The sequence below is a fragment of the Ipomoea triloba genome, chromosome 6 (assembly GCF_003576645.1).
Source record: "Ipomoea triloba cultivar NCNSP0323 chromosome 6, ASM357664v1".
Taxonomy (NCBI): Eukaryota; Viridiplantae; Streptophyta; class Magnoliopsida; order Solanales; family Convolvulaceae; genus Ipomoea; species Ipomoea triloba.
In genome coordinates, this window is record NC_044921.1 from 16,594,586 (window position 1) to 16,619,018 (window position 24,433).

The 24,433-nt window shown below is 35.1% G+C and overlaps 3 protein-coding genes and 4 non-coding genes across 7 annotated transcripts; all 7 read left to right on the forward strand.

Annotated features, from left to right (window-relative positions):
- Nucleotides 1-7,816: 7,816 nt before the first annotated feature.
- LOC116023567 lies at nt 7,817-9,954 on the forward strand. The gene is made up of 6 exons (XM_031264569.1): nt 7,817-8,372; nt 8,450-8,990; nt 9,087-9,310; nt 9,381-9,544; nt 9,632-9,785; nt 9,839-9,954. The coding sequence occupies exons 1-6, from the start codon at nt 7,817-7,819 to the stop codon at nt 9,952-9,954; spliced, it is 1,755 nt and encodes a 584-aa protein (XP_031120429.1).
- A 1,809-nt stretch (nt 9,955-11,763) lies between these two features.
- On the forward strand, nt 11,764-15,602 carry LOC116022862 (exosome complex component CSL4). Its single transcript, XM_031263748.1, has 6 exons — nt 11,764-12,094; nt 13,466-13,540; nt 13,907-13,995; nt 14,346-14,430; nt 14,759-14,840; nt 15,168-15,602. Exons 1-6 carry the CDS (start codon nt 11,936-11,938, stop codon nt 15,257-15,259), a joined length of 582 nt encoding a protein of 193 aa, XP_031119608.1. The 5' UTR covers nt 11,764-11,935; the 3' UTR covers nt 15,260-15,602.
- A 2,006-nt stretch (nt 15,603-17,608) lies between these two features.
- Nucleotides 17,609-20,381, forward strand: LOC116023789 (40S ribosomal protein S7-like). The gene is made up of 6 exons (XM_031264804.1): nt 17,609-17,703; nt 17,784-17,868; nt 17,958-18,031; nt 18,116-18,239; nt 19,687-19,869; nt 20,029-20,381. Exons 2-6 carry the CDS (start codon nt 17,794-17,796, stop codon nt 20,146-20,148), a joined length of 576 nt encoding a protein of 191 aa, XP_031120664.1. The 5' UTR covers nt 17,609-17,703; nt 17,784-17,793; the 3' UTR covers nt 20,149-20,381.
- On the forward strand, nt 18,824-18,914 carry LOC116023858. Its single transcript, XR_004099449.1, has one exon. It is a non-coding gene; the product is annotated as a small nucleolar RNA snoR69Y (small nucleolar RNA).
- LOC116023857 lies at nt 18,972-19,062 on the forward strand. The gene has a single exon (XR_004099448.1). It is a non-coding gene; the product is annotated as a small nucleolar RNA snoR69Y (small nucleolar RNA).
- On the forward strand, nt 19,272-19,362 carry LOC116023856. The gene has a single exon (XR_004099447.1). It is a non-coding gene; the product is annotated as a small nucleolar RNA snoR69Y (small nucleolar RNA).
- On the forward strand, nt 19,446-19,536 carry LOC116023859. Its single transcript, XR_004099450.1, has one exon. It is a non-coding gene; the product is annotated as a small nucleolar RNA snoR69Y (small nucleolar RNA).
- Nucleotides 20,382-24,433: the final 4,052 nt, after the last annotated feature.

Sequence of the window (24,433 nt, forward strand, 5' to 3'; positions counted from 1 at the left end):
TTTTTTTTTTTTTTTTTGTTTTTGTTTTTTTTTTTGTTGTCTTAGTTCAAAATGAATTTGATGTATATCCAACTACTACATTTTATGGAGAAGTATGCAAAATAATAATAATAATAATAATAATAATAATAATAATAATAATAATAATAATGTTATTGAATCCCTATAAATTCATATTAAAGAGTATCATCCGTGATAGAATCTAAGGGTGTGTTTAGAAACCCGAAAAATGACTTCTGGAAAATGAATTATTTTTCATAAAACATTTTCATTTTTCATGTTTGGTTGTATTCTAAAAAGTTGTCTTGGAGTGTTTGGTTCATTTTCTAGAAAATGAGCCAAAGTATACAATATATTTATATATATATAAATTAACACTGAATTGGTTTCTGCATGTTTCAGGCTGTGGGTTTTCGTCCCCACTGCTGGAAACCTTCTCCGGTGGCCGAGGTCGGCCGAGGTCCGCCATCGGAGCTTAAGTAAAAAAATCTAAAACTATAAAAAAGAAAAGACGAAAAAATATGGCGGAGGAAGAAGAAGCAACCTAGGAGAAGAAGGCTGGAAGATGACGAAGGAAGAAGGAGAAGCCTTGGAGAAGAAGCTGCCTGGAAATGACTTTCCCTCCCACCCCTGAAAAAAAGGGCATTTTTCACTTTGACTAAAAATCATTTTTCATGACTTTAATTTTTCGATGCTTGCCAAAACACTGGAAACTCGAAAAATGTTTTCCATAAATATTTTTTCGATTTTTAGAGACACCTTAAAACAACAACACATACGATTATTTTTGTTACTATGTCTAAAAAAAAACTTTGATGAGATGCAATATCTCCCTATTGAAAAAAATATTAAATGTAGAGTCATTGCCATTTTTGGTCCTACTGTTATTGGGGCATTGCCAATTTTAGTCCACTTCATTAATTTTTGTCACATTGCGGCCAATCTTATTTAGTCTTTGCCACTTTTAGTCCACCGTTAAAATTCCCGTCCAAAACAGTGGTATTTTCGTCTTTTCATGCTTTGGTCATCTCCTTTACCCTTTGTAGTGGTTTTCCTTACACATTTTCATCCAATGGAGACCTAAATCTTTCTATGCGGTGTCTCCTATTTTTGACGACTGCAAAAGGTAAAGGAGAAAGGAGAAAGAGACGACTATAAATGTGTAAGGAAAACCACTACAAAGGATAAAGGAGATGACAAAAACATGAAAAGACGAAAATACCCCTATTTTGGACGACCATTTGACGAGAATTTTAACGGTAGACTAAAAGTGGCAATGATTAAATAAGACTGGCCATAATGTGGCAAAAATTAATGAAGTGGACTAAAATTGGCAATACTCCGATAACAGTAGTACCAAAAATGGCAATGACTCTTAAATGTACAAGGAATAAATATTAAATGTATAAGCAATATTTATTTCCAATTTTGCAGTGCATATTAAATTAGTTCAAATTTTTATGTAAAGAATGTTTTGAGTAACAAAATTATAAATGTTGATTTTTTTGAACTTAGACAATTTTTTTTGAACGTTCTCTAATATAGTAGTAATTTTATCAATATAATTAGTTATCACACACGCGTTGCGCGATTAAACCAATGCCCAATGCGTATTTTTAAATAAAAATCAAAGAAATAGTCTCGATGCTTATATATTTTAATAAAACATAACGAAATTGTAAATAGCAAAATTGCAATTAAAATAAGTAGAAACAAATAAACAACTTACCTGGGAGCAAATGACGTGTGATCATTGTCAATTGTTTGCACACCAGTCCGACCATTTAAAATCCATGTGTAATTGTATTTGTGATCAAGTACTTTATAGTTCGTCCGAACAGGTTTGACAATGACATTTGAGATGATGTATCATTTGTTGGTTTGTAAAGTGATATCTTACATTCCAATGGCATTATCAAACACTATTGATTGAGCCCGAGTTCCTTGCATTTAGATATAACATTTACAATGATGTTTGTGGTGAATGAGAGCATCTTCATAATAATAATAATACTAATAATGATAAAAATTAAATATTAAATAATAATAAATAATAAGAAAGGGAGAAAATTTTTACTATTTACTTACTGTTTCATCCTCAAGTACGATGAACATATACTTTTTCTCAGGCGTTCCAATAGCGTTTTTTAGTTCGTTTTTCTTAATGACATGAACTGTACAACTCCAACTCACAGTTTGTGTGTCAATATCATTTAACTTTACTGCATTTGTCATTACTAATATCCTTGTATTATGCAAAATATGTTCATAAAGTATGTTATGAAATAATATAATGGAACCACAACATAAATTTAAAAACCATAGACTAAGGAGTTAAGAGTAACTAATTAAAATGTGTAGATTATAGAGGAATATAATGAGAACCACAACATTACATACAAGGATACAAGCATAGATGAACAGATTATACAATAGATATATTTACATAACGATATTGAAGTTATACTAAGAGTTAATACCCAAAATGGTCCTCCGACTATAGCGTAATACTCGATTTAGTCCCAAAATATTTTTAGTACCCAATTTAGTCATCTAACTTTTAAAACGGTACCCAATGTCATCCTCCGTTACAATTTCCGTGTTTCCACCGTTATTACCAAGGGCAAAGAAGTCATTTTAATATATCAAACGGGAAACCCCCAAAATTGTAGTAGTGGTTGACCACAATCACGGTGAGCAGTGACGCCACGCTGGATCCCAAAGAGTATCCGACGAGCCGCCGCCGCCGCCCAAGAAGAGGGTTTCATGGTGCCGGAGAGGTTTAAGGTGGTGGCTCTGATGGCCTGTGTGATGGCCCTCTGCAATGCTGACAGGGTTGTGATGTCCGTCGCCGTCGTTCCTTTGGCTACTAAATACGGGTGGAGTAACGCTTTCTTGGGCATCGTTCAGGTATAAAAAAATAAAAATCACAACTTTAATTTTTCTCTTTATTTTCAGTGTTCAATATGTTTCATCTCTGTTTGTTTTTGCTCTTCATTGGTAAAATCCCTTTTTTTTTGATGATTTTTATGTTGCTTTACTGTTCCTCTGAGGGTTGGCGGGGGGGGGGGGGTGTTGTTCTGGGTTTTTTTTTTTTTTTTTTTTTTTCTGTTGTTCTGGGTTAAAGACTTAAAAAACTCTTGGGTGCTGGTGGATAGAGGATGGGGATGAGAGTTTGAAGCTCTAATGTTGGCAGCCATATCAAACAGAGAACAGCTGGAATCCAGAAAGGAATAACACCAAAACCAGGACCAGTGGGTCCCAGCTAAGGGTCACGAAATCTGTAGAAATGTAGAATTACTCATCAATATAAAAATCCCACCGCGATTTCCACTTCGAGTGGTGGTGCCCTTCTACAACTCCGCCGCCAACGCCAAAATCCCATGGCTCTGCGATCTGAATCAAAGATCTGGAATAGGGATGGCCTGTTGTTTATGCGATTTGATTCGAAGATCAGAAACAGGGACGCCAATAAACGGGCTTGGAGGACTAAATGACTTATTTGCCCTCAAAATAACGGCGAATAGATGGAAATTGTAACAGAGGACCTAATTGAGTGTGATTTTAAAAGTTAGAGGACTAAATTGGGTACTAAAAATACTTTGGGACTAAATCGAGTATTACGCTATAGTCGGAGGACCATTTTGGGTATTAACTCTTATACTAATTAATGAGTATACCATCATTGATTTAAAAAAAAAATTGTAATCATTATGAGTACAAAGACAAATAATAGAATTAGCATGATAATATTTTGACAATCATACCTATAGAATGTCAAGTAGATGGTGTATTGCAGAATATGTTTGATTTAATTTTGGGTGAATACCCATGAGAACGGGTGGAGTTTATATATTGTTGTTTTGAGTAGAATAATGGTTTAGTTAGGAATCTATAAAAAATTATATTATAGAATCTTATTAAGACTTCAATATTCTAATTTTAAGTTAGGAATCTATATGGAATTGTATTATAGAATATTGTCAATTTATTTGAAAACTGCAATAAAGAAACAAATTGCCTAAAGAATTTAATGTTAAACTTCCGTTATATTTAACGGAAAAATTTGGTAAAATTATAAAAGATTAGGATATATTAGGAATTTAATTGGAAGTTGCACAATAAGAAGAACACAAAGTACAATATGTTATAGCAGACTATTACACCGACATTTTTTTGTTCCAGTTAGAGGTCTAACATTATTGGCTCTTATAAGTGTAGAAATTAATAACTTTGTATTATTATTAGGTATTAATATCGCTTATGTCAAACCTCAATCATAGTGTTTCAAGATGGTACCTTAATGATTCTAACTCCTTGAATGGGTTGTCTCAATGAGAGTTAAACTTGTATGGACCTCTATTAATTAACTCGTCAATGTTTCAAAAGAATATATTGAGCATGTGATTAACAAATGTATTTTGTATTTCTGAATAATACAAGAGAGAGAGAGAGTCCTTTTAATATATTGTACTGAGGACTCTCCTATTCTATTGCTAATCAACTAAGATTTCTGCCGGAGTTCCCTCTACCACGCCAACCACGTCCGCGACTGTTTCCAGTGTGCCGCCCGCCGGAGGCCGACTGACTGCTGCCGCGTCCTGCATACAACGCAACCGGATTCTGGGCGTGAACAGCAGAGTCTGAAGTGGTGAAATCATTAGAGTTAATAAACTCTTGGTTCTGTAGATGATCGGCGAGCTGGGCTAGGGTGACTGTCGCGGTAGAGACGGTGAGTGCACTGGCCATGGAGCGGTACTCCGGTCGCAGGCCGCGAAGGGCATACAGCACCTGTTCATCAGGAGATAGAGGACGACCGGCAAGGGAAAGCGCCTCAACGATCATCTACCACGTCCAAGGTACTACGCCGGTGACTGATTTCCTTGGCGCAAGGTCTGAAATTGCCCAAGGAGACTTAGGCATCTTGAACGGGATGACGACACAAGTGCAGCGTTAATGGCCTCCCAAACCTCCCGGGCGGTGGACCTGCCGACGACAAGGTACATAACCTCGTCGGTGAGCGACGAGATTAAGAGAGACAAGATCGACTGATCTTGTTGGATCCAAGCGTGATACGCTGGATTGGATGGCATCGGTGTGATCGACGAAGACGATGCAGTAGTCGGTGGAGAGGGATTAACAACCGCCGGTGGGCACGGGTGAGTGTCGTCGAGGAATCCGAGCAAGCCCTGGCCGCGAAGAAAAGGCACCAACTGTGTACGCCAATGGAGATAGTTACGAGATGTAAGCTTCACGGAGACGTAATGGTGCGCCGCCGTGAGCGAGGGAGGCGGAATTGGTGGCGGGCTGGTGGCTACGGTAAGAGCTCCGTCGGTCGGTGGTGTCGCGGCCATAGGGAAGAGGTAACAGAAGCGTATGAAGGTAATAGAGAATTAAGGAAAAAAAAGACTTACCTTTCGCTAACTGATACCAGATTAACAAATGTATTTTGTATTTCTGAATAATACAAGAGAGAGAGAGAGTCCTTTTAATATATTGTACTGAGGAATCTCCTATTCTATTGCTAACCAACTAAGACTACATTACAACCACATGAAAAAGGAAACATATAATAAAGAAATAATAAATAGATGGTAACATCCAAATATAACATAACTCACACATGTAATTTTTATTTTTTACAAATTTTTTTTAACTATTGTTGTAAGATAGCTATGCAATATACACAAAAGGGCTTTAAGTCTACCTAACAATAAATAGATGATTTATAATCAAAATTTGAGATTGTCTTTAAACTCAATCTAGATGTTGAAACATTTGAGGTAGTGGACATCTTTGAACAAAAGAACAAGGATATACCAATAGTTTGAGCATACATACAGCTTGATCTTGCCATCTCTTTTGAAAAAACTTTGAGAATAAACGATGAAATGATTTCGAAAGAAATTAAATCAAATATTAATTCTAAGAACTTTTCCTATTTTTAAAATTAGGGTTTGCAATATATAAAGTGGAAATTATACAGAGTACCATTTAAATATTTTGTGAAAGAATGCACATGTGAATTATAAAATATGTATATGTTCCATGTTGAACGACATCCTATTACTGGTAATAAACTGGAAGAGTTAATACCAGCCAAGGTCCCTGGAGTATAGTGGTTCCGCCATCTATGATCCTAAACTTCCAAATCAACCCTCCGTGATCCTCCTTTTTCCGAATTTGACCTACTATAGTCCTTCCGTTAGTGTTGGCCGTCTAAGGCGTTAAATGTCGGGGCAAATATGACTTTTCACAATTTCCTCCCCAAATCAAGTTAGATTATATGCAATCAGATTCGATTACCCCAACCCTAACCCTAATCACGGTTCGACAACATCGCAACTATAGTAATCCCCAAATACGCAAAATCGAGTGTTCATCGCCATTAATCAGTGGGTGGGAAAGCTCTACAGTTCGTGGAAGGAAAGCTCTACAGTTCTACCTACGTAATGGGTTCTAGAGAGCAAGACCTTTCAGGTATGTCACTGCTCCGTAGATGCTCAATGTTTAGTCTCTGTTCGAAAACGACTAGCTTTATATAAGCATTGATATATATGTGTATGCTTTTCGCTGTGTAGTATGTAAATGTGTATGGGTATCTGTGGGGACCATATTTTGGCCGACCTGCCATGCCATACTTTAACCTAGAAATTGATTTGTACTGTATGAGCTTTATTTTGGTCTGGGAAAAGGGGAAAAGCAGTGTAGTGTGGTTGGGTTTTAAATATGCTGTGTAATTTGAACCTTGAATACTTTTTGTTTGTTTATATGAATTGTGTGAAGTGTGAACTGTGTAGGGGACCACATGTGCTTAACCTGATTATGAGTTTAAGACCATGGGGACCACATATGTTAATATAAAGCTGAAAGCAACCAGATTATGAATTATAGTCCATGGGGACCACTTGTGTTTAGTTTAGGGAACCATAAATGTTTGTGGAACATATTGTATTCACTTTAGCTGTCATTCTCATTTTTTTTAGGTAATGAAGGTGGTTTTACTCTTACTTTAAGACATGGTGGCAGAATAAATAAAACCAAGAGTTCATATGTTGGGGGGAAGATATGCTCTTTCCAGAATATAGATGTAAATGAATGGGGACTTTTTACACTTAGGGATAAACTGAATGAGATAGGATATGAAATGGTAGAGCATTTGAAGATGTTTGGTAGTATGTCTAATGGATTGATAGAGTTAGTGACAGATTGTGAAGTTTGGGATCTAGTTAAGCAAATTGAGTTGCATAATGCCATTGAGATCTGGGTTGTAAGCGATGATGGAGTTGATGAGTGTGAAGATGTTAGTGGGGAGGCAGTTGATAACTCTGAAAATGAAAGTGAGGGTGATTGGGAAAGTGAGGCTGACTATGAAGAAGATGACATAGAGTTTGAGACAAATGTTGATCCAAGTGTAGAGTTTGGTGGGATTGAAGAACAGCAGGCTGAATTGACAATTAATGATGGGAATATAGAAATTAATTTCTCTAATGAGGGTAGTGAGAAAGATAGTGATTTTGAAGAAGAACAAGAGTACAAACTTCCAAATTTCAAAGGGAAAACAGAGATGACTTCACCAAAATTCTGTCTTGGGTTAACATTTGGTTCTAAACAAGAATTTAAGGAGGCAGTTTACAATTATGCAATGTGTCATGGGAAGGAATTACTTTATGTGAACGATAAGGTTAGGTGCATTGTTGAATGTAATGAGGTGGGATGTCCTTTTAGAATCAATCTTAGGAAACAAGCATCTGATTAGAGGATAACAACACTAAATGACAACCATGATGGTTGCTGTTGGAACAATGTAAACTACATGGTTAACTCCTCAACAGTTGCTCAAAGATGGAAAGCAGAAGTTGCATCACATAGTACTTGGACACCCTCAGAATTTTTGAAAAAAGTGTCAAGCAATGATGGAATAACAATTTCAAAGAGGCAAGCATATAGAGCATTGAAGAAAGCAAGGGCTGCCATTTATGGTGATGAAGAAAAGTGTTTTAATAAGATATGGAATTATTGCAAGGAGATTGATAGGACAAATTTTGGCAGTTCATGCCATGTCAAAGAGGGTGAGCTGGTTTATGATGGAAAGAAAAGGTTCCTAAGGTTTTATATGTGTTGGGGTGCGTGCAAGCAAGGGTATAAGTTTTTAAGGCCTATAATAGGGGTTGATGGGTGTCATTTAAAGGGACTACATGGTGGGCAGTTGCTGTTAGCTATTGGAGTTGATGGGAATGACAGTGTGTTCCCTCTAGCTTATGCAGTAGTGGAAGGTGAGAGAAGGGAATCATGGACTTGGTTCTTGCGCCATCTAAAAAAGGATCTGTCAATAACTCCTCAAGATGAATTGGAGTTAACATTCATTTCAGGTATGTGTGTATGATTTTGTATCCATTTTTAGTAATATTTCTTATGGTGTTGTTTACTTTGACATTGGTTTTTGCAGATAAGCAAAAGGGCTTACTCCCAGCTTTTGAAGAAGTGCTGCCAGCTGTGACTCACAGGTTCTGTGTGAGGCACTTACATGGGAACATGAAAGTGGCTGGATTCACTGGAAAAGCAGTGAAGGATGGTTTATGGGAAGCTGCCAGGGCCACCACAGTAAACTCATTTACTGCTGCAATGAAGAACTTGAAAGAAATTGATAGTAGGGCATATGATTGGCTGATGGACAAGCATCCCTCTGAGTGGTCCAAGTCACATTTTAATACCAATGCACATTGTGATATGTTAGTAAATAACATCTGTGAGTGCTATAATGCTGTCATATTAGATGCTAGAGAGCAGCCATTACTTAGTTGCCTTGAAACCTTGAGAAAGAAACTCATGGCTAGGTTGTATGAGTGTAGAAAACAGGCTCTGAAATGGACTGAACCTATATGCCCTAGGATTCTTAAGAAGATAGTAGTGAATGAGAAATTAGCTGGGGGCTATACAGTTATTCAAAGTGATGACAACTTGTTTGAGACTCGAGGGGTAATGAATAGGCAATTTGACTAACATGAGGTTGATTTGGGTAGGAGAATGACTTGCACATGTAGGAGTTGGGATTTGACTGGTATACCCTGTACACATGCCATTAGTGCTATATGGATGAAACATGGCAAGGGTCCAGTGCATGACTATGTACATCCCTGTTATTTCATTGACACCTACTTGAAGAGCTATGGAGGCAGTATAAGGCCTATGGCAGGCCCTAATGAGTGGCCTGAAAGTGATAAAGAACCCCTTCTTCCACCATTGTACACTGCAAAACCAGGCAGGCCAAAGAAGTTGAGAAAGAAAGGAGCTGATGAGGTTTCCAAAGGTTTGAAATAGTTGATTTGTCCATTGTTATTACTAATAGCTGATTTGCATTATTGTTAACTGATTTGTAGTTATTGATCTAGGTGGGACAGATTTGAAAGGAGTAGATCCAAGCAAATCCAAGGATGGGATACACTTGAAGAGAAGCCATGTGAAGATGCATTGCACTAAATGCAAAAAGGAAGGCCACAATAAAAGAAAGTGTCCTGAAGATCCTGCTGTGAGGGAGAGATTGGTATAGAAAAGCATGAAGAATATAAGCATAGTTGGTTGGTCTTAACTGTTTTCATTATTACTTAACATGTGTGTTATTTTGCAACAGGCCAATCTAAAGAAAAGAGTAAGGGTGAAAGCAAAGAAAGGTCAAGTACCTGCATCTTCCTCAACTGCCCCATCTTCAATAGCTCCATCTTCAATTGTCCCTCCTTCAACACTTCCACTGCCAGCAGAACACAAGGAGAAGATGATGACAGTTGGTTGGCTAACATTGATATTGATGCAGTGGTGTCACAATTGATTGGTACACCAGCACCATCTACTGAAGTAACAGCTGATGAAATACCAATGACAAGCCAGCCACCAATACTTGAAGACACTCAAGAAGAAGTCACCAATTCCCCCTCCATGGACAAAGGCAAGAAGTAGTTGGACAAGAAGAAAGGAAGACTTGGAGCCCACTAGGAGATACTTCACAAGAAACACAATAAAATCAAAGTTTCAAAATAGGAGTGATAATCCAATCACAATTGACTAAGTGTGTTGGTACTATGTATATTTTTGAGAAGTGCTACTAAGTAGACTGGGAATGGTTAGACAATTCACTGTGGTAAACTGTTTATTAGCTGTGCTTTTTGAGAAGTGCTACTGATATGTACTAGACAATTGGTAGTTTATCAGCTGTGCTTTTGGTCAATTTCCCTATGTTTGGTAGCCACTAAACTGTTTTTAAGTCTAATGGAATGTGTTAAAAGTTTATAATGCAGTTGCAGTTGCCTATGTGTTTTACTACTCAATTCAATTGCCTATTTCATTTAGTAGCCAATTTAGTAGCAAATGCAATAGCCAATTTAGTAGGCAGGAACATTCATTAAAAACCATTAACCCCTTACAAACCAAACTGTTGGAAACGTTACAGCAGCTAACACACTAACTGGACACACATCAAATTCAATAACCTTGGAGCATTCTAACACTCACTGCCGGTTCAAAACATAAATAGTTAAACAATTGCAATACTAACATAAATCCAAACACAAATAAAATGGTAATTTTGCAACATCTCTTTGTCTTGACTTCTTTCTCCTTAGCAATGACATCTAAAATGGTCTTTAATCTCTCAATTTCTTCTCTGTCTCTATTTATCCTCCTCAACAAGCCCGGTATTATACTTATTGCCCTTGGACACATGGGAGGATCTGCCCAGTCAAAGAAACCACATCCCTTCATTCCCTACAGTAAAAACAATGAAATGTTGTCACTGCCCGTATGAAATTCAACCAGAACCAATAATATAAACACACTACTCACCGCTGATTCGGAACAATGCCAAAATCTCCTTCCCGGATTGCGATCCGTCCAAGACGTTCGAATTACAAGCTGCCTCCCACATTCACACTCTCGAATCTCCATGGATTCCCCAAAATTGTATCTTCTCCTTGTATTACTTGAACCAGATGACATTGTTGCCCAATGAAGCTAGAAATCGAACACACCATTGGGGAAGAAATCGAAGCTGGAAAGTTTAAGAGTGATTAGGGCTAATATGGAGGAAGGATGAAGAAATGGACATATTCTACACATTACTGAACGCAAACCGCACTTTATTTGGGGAGGAAATTGTGAAAAGTCATATTTGCCCCGACATTTAACGCTTTAGACGGCCAACACTAACGGAAGGACTATAGTAGGTCAAATTCGGAAAAAGGAGGATCACGGAGGGTTGATTTGGAAGTTTAGGACCATAGATGGCGGAACCACTATACTCCAGGGACCTTGGCTGGTATTAACTCTAAACTGGAAAAAGAGTGCCAATTACTTTTCTTTTTGTTTTTTGTTAATTCAAGTGTTTATATTAAAAGATATTTCCGTCTGAATAAGGTAAATTATATGACTGATGGGTAAATATGCACAAAGACTACTCTTGGAGTCACCCGATTGGCCCGCTAGAGTCACCTCAGTTGGAATCGCCAGATCCACTCGGTCCGTCACGCAGTCGATCCACTATTTTAGTAGTAGGGCACATTGCCGCTGTCGAGATTTGAACATTGGTCTCTTCTCCAACCTACAATCTACTGAACCAATAGAGCTAAGCCCGTGCAGTTTCACCAACATCTTAGAATTTGGACAAGTTGATCAACAACATCTTGGAGTTAACTAAAGTTTGAACTCTCTAAATTGGAGATTGAGCTTCAATTTTTTTTTTTTAAAGGGTGGTTGGGTAAATTCGTGCGTAGAGACTAGAGACTGCCAAACCCTAATGCCGTAATTATTTCCCTCGCTTATAATCTGCATAAGATTTAAACACTGTTTCGGTTTGAATTTGCACGAAAGATTGTTCCCGGAGAAGAAGTTGAAGCCGCTGCAAGTGTAGAAGCTGAGAGAGAGTGAGAGACAAAGAACAGTTGAGATGGAAGAGTTGTTGGTGACGCCGGGAGAAGTGTTGGGATCGGCTTTGGACTACAAAGCTGGGAGAGGGGCTTACCTTTCAGCACAGCATAAGATTGTGTGCGCCTCCATCACTGGAGTCCGCTCCTTCGTACCTCCTCCTTCCGACTCTTCAGACCAGGTAATTCTCATATCTTCACAGTTTTCCGCTTAAAACTCACATTTTTAAAGTTTATTGTAATGCATTTGGTTCGAGAACTGAGTTAATTGTTTCTTAACATCTTTTTGAATGTGTGTATGCTGTGAGCAAGTTAAGTTTAGTTATGGACTTTATGGTTGGGTGGTTGTTTCTGGAATGTGAATATCTGCCAAGAAAAAAAAGAAAAGAAAAAAAGGAGTAATTTTGATGTCTTAATGACATTGTAGCTAAAGTTGACAGTGCTCGATTGAACTGGATATTTATTTGGGAAACAGATATGCTGAAGGTTTTGCAATTGGATTTGCTATTGTTTAAAGGAAGAATATGTAATATCTAGTTTCTTATGCCATAAAGTGGTAGTTTACTTGTGAATTTTCAGTTGAAAATAAGGGTAATATCTGTTCTACTTGAATTCCTTATTCATTTTAAGCCCCACAGTGACACTATAACTTGGAAAGTCTCTTTCTAGCCAAATAAAAAAACAGTGGTGAACAAAGAGAGGAAGTTTTGTTTTGTTTTGTTTTTTTTTTTTTGGTTTGTTTTTTTTTTTTTTTGTTTTTTTTTTTTTTTTTTTTTTTTTTTTTTTTTTTTTTTTTTTGTTGATATATTAAGTTTCCCAATGCTATATTAATCCTAAGCCCCTAGAACCCCCGTTGGAGAAGGTAAATTGCGAGTCGCCAAATCAGTCCTCAGTTTCTACCCCTGCCTATACACTCTACGCACAAGGAGTCTTCATCACCTCTGATCAATGTCTTGGGCTTTGGGTCTTCCAGTGACCCCCATGTCTTCAGCGGGCTTGTTATCTTAAACATTGTTGATGAGGATATCATGTTCCATTATATCTCACTTGACTAGATATTTGTTGTTCATAAATGAGTTGCTTTTTATTCATTTTGGTACATGGATTACTCTAGACATTTGTCTTTTTAATACTATTTACTAAGGAAGCACATAGACCTTGAGTTACTCTCTCTCTCTCTAAATTTTTTTTTAAAAAATGTTTGCATTATTTGTAACAAGATAAGGATTAATGAACAGGGAACTCCTATTAAATTCAGGAATTAAAAGTTTTGCTAAACTCTTTCTTTTAATCTCTATTTCTCATCCTTTCTTCTGGTCTGGTTGAGCACATATTTTGAACTGATGTTCATATTTTATTGTCTACTTTTGATGAAGAATAGTATAGTGTTTTGCAAGAGCAATAGGAAGTTTTCTTTTACTTCTTTTGTTAATTGTTATTTCCTCTGGTCTATGAAGACAATCATTTGTCCTACTTTTCAGTAGAAACTTTGTTATGGTTTATTTGAATTATCTGTTGCTTATGGTGTCTTTGTTGCTTTTCATATTAATCAGAGACTGACTGTGGAGGTTACTGGACATAAGGCTCATGGACCTGTTCCTCAGCCAGGCGCAGTTGTTATAGCCAGAGTAAGGTTTCTCAAAAGAAAGCTTCTTAATTCAAAATGGGTTAGGCATTAAAACATGGCTTATATTTGACAGGATTACACCACATGATTTATTAGTTAGAAATTCATACACTATTGGTCTTTAGGGTTATAATATCATTTTCAACTTCATTGAAGTCAATATAACATAAAAATTCTTGATTGTATTTACAAAATAATAACAATAATAATTTTTTTTTTAATAAAAAACTCTTTTCCCTATTTCATTTTGGGGCTTGCTGTTTCTTGCCTTGATGAACTGCTTTACTGAAGGAAAAGTTTAATGTTTTTATTTGCTGTAGTTGTTGTTTGAGATCTCTAGAAGTGTATCCTTGATTGGTTTTGGCAGGTTACTAAGGTGATGGCTAGGATGGCTTCAGCAGATATAATGTGTGTTGGTTTCCAGGCTGTTCGTGAAAAATTCACTGGTATCATCAGGTAATATATGGGTGTTTTTATGCCCAATGTGAGACATCAAGGCTTGTTGCAAATCATATATTGCTTGCATAAATGCCATTTTTTTCTCTATCTGGACCCAACTTTTTTCCACTTGCTTTATTTTCTCACCTTTTATGGTTGCTTATCAATACTCAATAGCTGACTGAATTTAATTACAGTTACCAACTCTATTCATCACAGGTGTATAGTACGAAACCTTGTTATAAATATTTTTGGTTTTTAAATAAACTTATTCTTATGATGCTGCAAGACTTTGACCAAGAGTCAAAATATTCTCTCTCTAATATAAGAAAGATTGTAAGCTTCTTTTTGTCTCTTGAATTAAACAGGCAACAGGATGTTAGAGCAACTGAGATTGACAAAGTCGATATGCATTTATCCTTTCGCCCGGGTGACATTGTTAGAGCTTTGGTGGTATCCTTTGCATTAAAATTGCAAACTTTATTAATGCTGAAAAATAGGAATTTGTTGTTTTCTTGATGAATAATAGACTTAATCCCTTTGAGCTGTTCCATCAACCTAGCCTGTTGATGGTTGTGAAATTTGTCATCCTTTTGTGCTTTATGGTGGTTCGTACAAAGCCAATTTTGCATCCAATTCCAAACCTAGTGGGAAGATATGGCTTTCATATCTTGGTGGATGAATTATATTTAAAAAAAAATTTTAGCTGCACAGTTGTGCATATTAAGAACACTCAATGCTGAGTATGATTAGTTGGCCTTAATATTACTGTTTTAACAAGTTATCACTTGGAGATGCACGTGCATATTATCTATCAACTGCAAAGAATGAGCTGGGTGTTGTATCTGCAGAAAGTGTAGCTGGTAAGATTTCTTTCCTTTTCTCCATAGTATTTCTCGTGTTAATTCGATCTCTTGTGAATTATCGCATTGCAATGTTCAGCAAGCAAAGCTTGCTTTATTAACTATTAGGTTGTTTCATTTTGAAGAACTAGATAATTTTTGATAATTTTTTTGAAACATTCATGATTCTTTACAAGATAATATCTGTTCTATACTTTCTCAATTTGTTTCAGCCCAAAGAACCAATGCCCCTGTCACCGGGGTTCAATTGTGTGACCACCAATTTAGAATGGTAATAGAAGTGCTATCATACTAACGAATATAATCTTAAAACTGGCCATTAAATAGGTGCTACCATGGTTCCGATAAGTTGGACAGAGATGCAGTGCCCCCTGACAGGCCAAGTTGAACAGAGAAAGGTTGCTAAGGTTGAAGCTTGACTAACTAATTGAAGACTGGAGTAGCTGCTGTCTTGTGATTTGATTATTATTGAAGCTGGAGAATTGCGCAGTGTTATCCCAGACCTCTAATGTTGTCAATGGAAGGTCCTGATTTAAGATTAAGGATGGTAGATTTGGGTCTTTACATGGGAAGAATGACACTGAAAGTCTGAAATACTGAATATGAGCTGGCTTTTCATAGGGATTGTACAATATTTTAAACTTAAACATACAAACCTATTAGTCCTAAAAATACGAACAAAAATCAGAATGTAATATGAACATAATGTTTTTAGATTTAGAAAATATGTTTTACTATATCTAGAAAAGAGGTAGTTTTTCATAGGGATTGCTGTGGTCAATTTCGATTAATTTGCGATTAATAATGGAAATAATGCGATAAAGATTTTTTTTTTTTTTTTCAAAATATCAATATTTTTTAAAAACTTTATAACCAATAACCAATCGAAAATTGATTATTGCACATTCTTATGCTTAAATGTCTATTAAAATTTTAACCATTAAGGTAGTCATAGTCGGGGATAATCCCAATCAATTTGACAAGAGAGCTACACTTGTAATTATTAGGTCACGAGTTTGAATTCTTACCCCTTAGTTTGAGTCAGTCAGTATGGATCATAAGGTCTCCAAAAATTCGGAGGTCAGGGCTGTTAACGAATTGAGCATGAATGAAAGGAGATTGTTAAGATTTTTGAAGTGTTCATGTTCGTTTGTTAAGGTTTTTGAAAATTATGTTCGTGTTCATTAGTGTTCGTTAACGTTCGCGAACCGTTCATGAACATGTACATGAATGTTTGCGGACACGTTCGCGAACATGTCCGTTCACATTCATGAATGCTTCATAACCAAACATATGCTCATGTTTATGATCACAATTCGTTCGCAAACAATAAAATCTATGTTCACAGACAATAACCAAACAAACAACTAATGAACACAAATACTAGTAGTTTATTGAAAGCTCTATTTGCTAAGGGTAACCTGGTTTTTGAAAAAGCAAAGCTTATGTGAAGGAGAGATGGAAATGAGAGAAAGAGAAGAAACAAGGTTTCCCTACAAAACATTGGTTTTTATCCAAATTGTGGGATCCACCAAGGAAAAACAAACATCTCGCCCTGGTCGCGTGAAGCGCAACCACAACGTCCAATCGGACACACTTATGAAGCTTTTCTCTCTCTCTCTCTCTCTCTCTCTCTCTCATAGTCACACTTGCTAAAAATTCCCCAAAAACTACGACTATTGGAAATGCCTCTAAGGCAAATTATTATGTGGATCTGGGTCCACCTTGCAAGGTGGACTCGTGTCCAAAATACACAATTTACATACTGAATGTTCACAATTTATATATTGAATGTTCACAGTTTGAATTATGAACATTCAGTATGTAAATTGTGATAGGTCTACCTTGTAATATGGACTCGGTTCCATGATATAACTATTGATGCTCTAACACAACAAATTATTGTGTATAGCATGGTCCACGTAATTGTATGGACCATAAATGTAATAGATATTTTTAATATATTAAAGAAAAAAGTGTCAAATAGGTCACTGAACTTATCACTTTTGTGCCATTGGGTCATTGACCTTAAAAAGTGTGCAATCCAATCATCAAACAAGTAAAATATGTGCAAATAGTTTTTTCTAATTTTTTAAATTAAGTTATTGTTAAAAACATTTCAATATTGACTCATAACTAGTATGGTAGAGGAAAATGCAACTCTTAATACCTACATGTAAGTAGTATAATCGGATTTTATAGGAAAATTTTTAAAAAATGTTTCAATTGCACAAATTTCGCCTATTTGATGATTCAATTGCACACCTTTTAAGTTCAATGACCCAATTACACAAAAGCAAGAAGTTCAGTGGTTTATTTGACACTTTTTTCTATATTAAAAGTACATTATTTGTGTACTAATATTTGATACTCTGTAATATATAAAATATCATGTACTTTCAAATAATGTACTTTATATATACAACTAATGTACTTTCAATATATTAAAAATGTACTTTTTTATTTATAATTCACACAAATATGTGGACAATGATTCATGAAATAAAGATTGCTCTATAACACCTCTAGCTCTAGAGCCGTTAAAACGGGGTTAGCCCGCCGGGTTAGCCCGTCCCGACCCGCGTTGATGTTCAAAGGAATCAAAGCAAGCCAAGAGATAGGCTTTTGCCCACTTGTTTTGGTCCGTCTAGCTTAAGCCCAATATAGAGCAATATTGGGCCTCTTTTATTCCACAACTAATATACTTGACCCATATAAATAAAACCTAAGGGCCTAGTCCAGCTATTTAACCTACTATTCTCTGTGGCCATATATGAATCTCCAAAAACCCTAGGGTTCTCACAGAGGCAGAACACAGCCAAGAGAGATCTGCAGCTGCTCACTCTTCGGCGCTCAATCACAGGTACTACTTAGTCTGTTATCTCTACCTTATTGCTCAATCGATTGGCCTCTCGTTCATTAGCCGTAATTGTCTGAGTTCAGATCTGTGAAGATGTATTCTTCCGCTGCAAAAATCCGCAAGGACAAGGACGCCGAGCCAACTGAGTTCGAGGAGTCTGTTGCGCAGGTTTTCTCTTTTCCGAGACTGGTGAACTGCTTGCTTTCTGTTGATTCGTTTGCATTTGTAAATCGGTTTTGGAATTGTTGTCTCCACAGGCGTTTTTCGATTTGGAAAACACCAATCAAGAGCTCAAGAGTGACTTGAAGGACCTGTACATTAATTCTGCTGTGTAAGTGCCGGTGTGGAGTGCTTAGTGAAATTAGTTGGTTTTGTTTTCGATTGTTGACTTTTGTATTTCATTGTTTTTATGCAGGCAAATTGATGTCTCTGGAAACAGGAAAGCTGTTGTTGTTCACGTGCCATATAGGCTAAGAAAAGCTTTCCGCAAGATTCATGTTAGGCTTGTGAGAGAGCTTGAGAAGAAATTCAGTGGAAAGGTATTCCTATATTATCTTTTTTAATTCTTGGATGTGATTGTTTTGTGTATGTCATTGATGCAGTGATGCTACTTATAGATATTCTTACATTCTAATCACGTAGGGACTATGGCATTACATTAATTAGCAATATTCATAGTTTTTTTTTTTTTTTTTTTTTGCATTAGAGGGAGTTGTTGAGTAATATTACATATAAACTTGTTAAAGCACAAGTCTTGAGGATTATGGTGATTTGGTATGGAGTCATCAATTTGTGGTGTAGTTTTGGATACTAAACCTAGAGAGCTTAATGTTCTCAGTTCTAGCATACTTATTTTGTTGCCCGAAAGAAATTACTTGCCAACTATTTTCAGGATTGTGCAATAGATTGTATGGTATCATATGGTACTGATAGCCAGTTATATATGTGGCCATTATCTTGTACTCTTTATGGTTCTGATTGATCATCCATATAAACTCCTCATCAATTGAATATATTTTTCATTTTACTGTAAGTTCCTTCGTTGTGGGCTTCAGAAATTTTGCATCAACACATACATATGAAAGTTGGAATTTGTGTTTAACACCACATGCATGTGATGGAGTTGAGCAATGATGACGAATGCTATACCCAGCTCTATGAGACCTTTCGTAGGCCAGGGAATTGATTTGTTGAACATTTATCTGAGCTTTCATCCTCTATTTTATCCAAAGTTGGAATTTGTGTTTAACAACCACATGCATGTGATGGAGTTGAGCAATGATGACGAATGCTATACCCAGCTCTATGAGACCTTTCGTAGGTCTGGGAATTGATTTGTTAAACATTTATCTGAGCTTGCATCCTCTATTTTTTCCAAATGTACTAGATGTCATTCATTATGCTCATATCTATTGTGTACTATATGTACTATTTTTTCCAAACATTTATCTGAGCTTGCATCCTCTATTTTTTCCAAATGTACTAGATGTACTATTTTTTCCAAATGTACTAGATTTACTATTTTTTCCGAAGTTGGAATTTGTGTTTAACACCACATGCATGTGATGGAGTTGAGCAATGATGACTAATGCTATACCCAGCTCTATGAGACCTTTTGTAGGTCTGGGAATTGATTTGTTAAACATTTATCTGAGCTTGCATCGTCTATTTTTTCCAAATGTACTAGATGTACTATTTTTTCCAGAGTTGAAATTTGTGTTTAACACAACATGCATGTGATGGAGTTGAGCAATGATGTCGAATGCTATACCCAGCTCTATGAGACCTTTTGTAGGTCAGGGAATGGATTTGTTCAGCATTTATCTGAGCTTGCGTCCTCTATTTTTTCCAAATGTACTAGATGTCATTCATTATGCTCATATCTATGCATCAGAATCATATTTGTATTTTGCTAAAGTATCAGAATGGTTTCATTCTTATATCTGATATTTTTGTTATTTCTTCTCTTTATATTATTGCTGTCAGGATGTTGTCCTGATTGCCACTAGGAGGATATCTAGGCCCCCAAAGAGAGGTTCGGCCGTTCAGCGTCCCCGCAGCAGAACACTTACTGCTGTCCATGAAGCCATGTTGGAGGACATTGTTGTTCCAGCTGAGATTGTTGGGAAGAGAGTCCGTTACTGCCTTGATGGGTCCAAGATAATGAAGGTGAATATTAAAATAAATGATCAATATATTAAATTATTTTCCCCTCCAATGTTGTTAAGATGCTTTCGTAGATTCAGTTGGCTGGAAATAATATGATACATAAAGTATTAATTTCATTATTAGGTGCAAGTGATTCTCACTTTAATTTCATGAATGCAGGTCTTCCTTGACCCAAAGCAGAAGAACGACACTGAATACAAGCTAGAGACATACTCTGCTGTTTACAGGAAACTTGCAGGAAAAGATGTCGTTTTTGAGTACCCATTAACAGAAGCTTAAGAGTATGGGCGGCTTATTCTTCTTTACATCTGTTGAGACCTGAAATTACTGTTTTTATCTTTCAAAATTTTGACATTTGATGGCTTTTTTGTTGATTTAGAATGCAGCAGATTACTCTTGAAGTCTTTTCTGAAACTTCTATGACTTAATTAATTATTTGCTTGCTATAGTGTGTGAATCAACACAGCCCCTTTTAATGTTTAGCTTCTATACTTCATATGTATTTAAGCTTGCATGCATGTTGTTTTAAGTTTACCCTATTTGTTTCTAAGATGAATTCTTGCTTTATCCAACTAAGTTGTCCTGTATTTGATTGATACTCACCAATTTCTTTATACTGAATTAAACCTGTCAAAATAGTGTTGGAGGATAATTAAGTTGGTTATTATAAGTTAAAGGAAAACTTGTTACCAAAATAATCACCAATCCTATTATCCAAATATAATGAATTTAAATTAACACTATTGAAAAAACCCGTGCGTAGTTTTTACGTTGTAAAAATTTCTTGGTGTTTATTTTTTTAATTATTTTTATTGTTTTAATATATATGATCTTCTAGTCCTTGTTTGGCAACATAGTTTATTAGTCAATTTTGACTTATTTGATTATATTAGTTTTTTAATAACTTATAGCTTTAAAATGTTAAAATTTAAAAAGCTGTTCAAAATAATTTTTTATTAACTTTTTGAAGAAGTCATTTTGCATGTAATTGAATATAAGCTAATAGTTAATTTACCAAATAATTTTTTTATAATCGATTAATGTTATTAACTAGTCAAATTCACTAACTCAATCTGTTAACAGTTGTAAATAACTACTCCGTATTTACTAAACACCTCCTTAATTTTTTGGTTTATGTTGAATCATCACATAAAATTAACATTTATAGACTTGAATTGATAATGAAAAATAAATGTGTAAATGTTGCTAAATTGAGAGCCTAAAAGTGGATCTAATTTCATTCTCCACGTGCCCTAGCTTGAAGGGGATACATTATACTAATTTCATGATGGAGAACAAGTACAGTCCCATATTGAAGGAAGCATAATACGTGGGTATTGGCTTTGAGACAACAATTGAGTATTTTTTTTTTTTTTTTTTTGAAAACAACAATTGAGTGCTTGAAACTTCAACACATGGTATATGTTCCATTGTAAAATACAAATACAAATTACATTTATGCATTAAATTTGTGTTTCTTTTACATGGGACCATTGGTGCATGTGTATTGTTAATTCATTGAATTGAATTGTTTTGGTGATTTTGTAGAATGGGTATACTATTATTGTCATGTTTTTTTCTTTACGTTATTTCTTTATCATTGTCTTCTTTAATTCTATTTGCTAAGATGAGTAACAATTATTGGTTATTCTCTATTGAGGGTTTTTTTTTTTTTTTTTTTTTTTTTTTTCCCTATTTTGTGAGGACCAAACATTAGAGGATTTCAAATTGAATAGGAAAAGCTTTTAACTTTGCAAGAAATATGAAATCTTTCATTTTCTACGATTTTAATTCAAATTTTAAACCTTCTCAAATGTGATTTTGAATATGAAACTATGAATGTATGGCTGTAACTATTGGTAAAAATTTGTAACAATTACTATACTAGTGAAATAATGAGTGTTGTACAATTAAAAAAATGCCAAAAGAGAAAAAAAAAGGGTAATTAAATTACGTAATCAAAATAAATATTAAATTATTGTAGTTTCATATATAATTGATAATTAAATGTTATTTTCATGATTCTGTATCCACTCATTGTAATATATTCCAACAAAACATTCTCATTGTATTAAGTAATTCAAATTCTCATCTAGCATATCCAACATTTAATAACCTTCATCATCAAACAATCACATGTGGTTATGAAGTTAATTTCTCCATTTTGCTAACACTCAAAGAAATAGAAGAAAAAAAAACATGAAATTGACTTTTAGCTTTTGGAAGATTTGAGCTAAAAGTTTAATAATTAGACTTAACGATGCGAGGGAAAAAAAGGAAAAGTTAAAAAGTATTTATAAGAATACAAGAAATAAATTATGCACGAAATATAAGCGATTAGTATAATCTATTATACCAACACAATTTGTGTTCTCATTATAATTTACAATATTGACTCTTGTTAGAACTATTAAACCTCATTTTGGACCAGGAGAGAACACCTCTTAACGTGAGAACATGCGAACTTTTTCAGCAATGCACGGTAAGTTCTACATGAATGCACAATAACTACTCTAACTCCGAAGGCACATTGCATTCATGTAGTAGTCACAAAGTTGGAGTAGTTATTGTACATTTATGTAGAGCTTACCGTGCATTACTGAAGAAGTCCACGTATATATGTATCTATATTCAATTGCATATTTACATACACAATAGCTATCTTGGATTTGAACTCAAAACCTAACCATGTGTGGGCAGGGTGGGATGTGATCTGATCTGCAGAGTTGCACCATAGGATGGGATTGCAAAAACAACTGCCCACCAAACACAACTTGCTCATGCTTTTGTCCACACTCTTTCTTAGCTTCATGTGGAAGCCTTCATTTTTTCCAACCAAAACATTATAATCCCCTTAGTTTGGTCTTATATTCCTAGTAACTTTTATTATTTTAGAGTCAAATCAACTCTTTATTCACTTTTTTCTTTTGTTTAAATCATTTTATTTAATATATAGAATCTTTTAATTATATACATCTCAAAAGTGAACACTTTGAGTAAATATTTATTAATTGAATTAGGCATATGTAAATGAAAAGGATCATTATTTTCATTTTTCTTCACAAATATTTTAATTATATTTTTATTAAATGATGATTTTTTTACAATTTATTTGTTTGTATAAACCTTTAAAATTTATACAAACAATTGCATTAACCACTAAATCTTCAATCCCAATAACACTGCCAAGCTTGTTTTAGCCAAGTACAACAACAATGCATGAATTAGGACTCAAAACCTAATCCTTCTTCCCTAAATAGAAGACATAAACACCAAAATTCGAATATGTTCTAGAGTATTAGTAGAGTATAAATATATATGTATCTATATAATCTATGGTGTCGATTGATAGCAATACTTCTTACACAAGGTACATCAAGTGTAATGAAGGACATTTGTAAGGACTATATATGCTCCCATTACCCCAGTACAGACCCTAAAACGTTTTGTATTCACTTTTAGTTATACTTGATGCATTTGACACTAGTGTTGATCAAAACCTTAAATGAAAAGGGTCATTATTTTCATTTTTTTCTCCACATATATTTTAATGATATTTTTATTAAATGATGGTGTTTACAATTTATTTGTTTAAAATTTATACAAACAATTGCCTTAACCATTAAATTAAACCTTTAATCCCAATAACACTACCAAACTTGCTTTAGCCAAGTCCAACACAAGTACATGAATTATGACTCAAAACCTAATCCTCCTTCCTTCTTCCCTAAATATAGATATATATATATATAAATACCAAATTCGAATATGATCTAGCATGCACACACATGTTTAAAAGTACACGGTTTATACTGGGTGCAATGAAGGAAATTTTAAGGACAATGTTCCCATTTCACCAATACAAACTGTAAATTTTTTTTTTTTTTTTTGGGTGTAGCCTAGGGTTCCCATCGTCGGACACAGTGACTAATCCCCTCGCTGGATTATAGATTTGTAGGCACCTCTAATTCTCTAAAATATTTTGTATTCACTTTTAGTTGTACTTGGTGTATTTGGCATTGGTATTGGTCATCACTTCAGAATTTTACTATATATATAAAGAACAAATTTACATGGACCAATATACTTTCATTAAATCGTTTGTCATTTGAAATAATACTTATACATAATTAATATATGGTGAAATCAATTAATTTGTAAGCCACTAATAAATATAAAATAATTACATCACATAAAAAATTATTAAAAACAATATTTCATTAAAAATTAAATCTAAATACATTAGTTTTTCCTTCTACTAAAATAATTAATTGGGCCATTTACTTCCCCCAATCGCCCTTAGACAGGAGTTCTGAAGGTTTATGATTTTTTTCAACCTATTGAAGTACAAAGAGATCGCAGCGCCTCCATTAAGGCTCAAAACCACCCCTTCCATATGGGGTGCAACCGGATGCCACTAGACCACAAGGTCATTAACTTGTATGATTACGTTAGTTGGCTTGAAGGTTTATGATTAGTGTAACGTAAGCCGAAAAATCTAATGCACAACAGGAAAGAAAGAAAGAAAAAAACTATTTTGATGATGTAAGTCATGGGAGGGTGA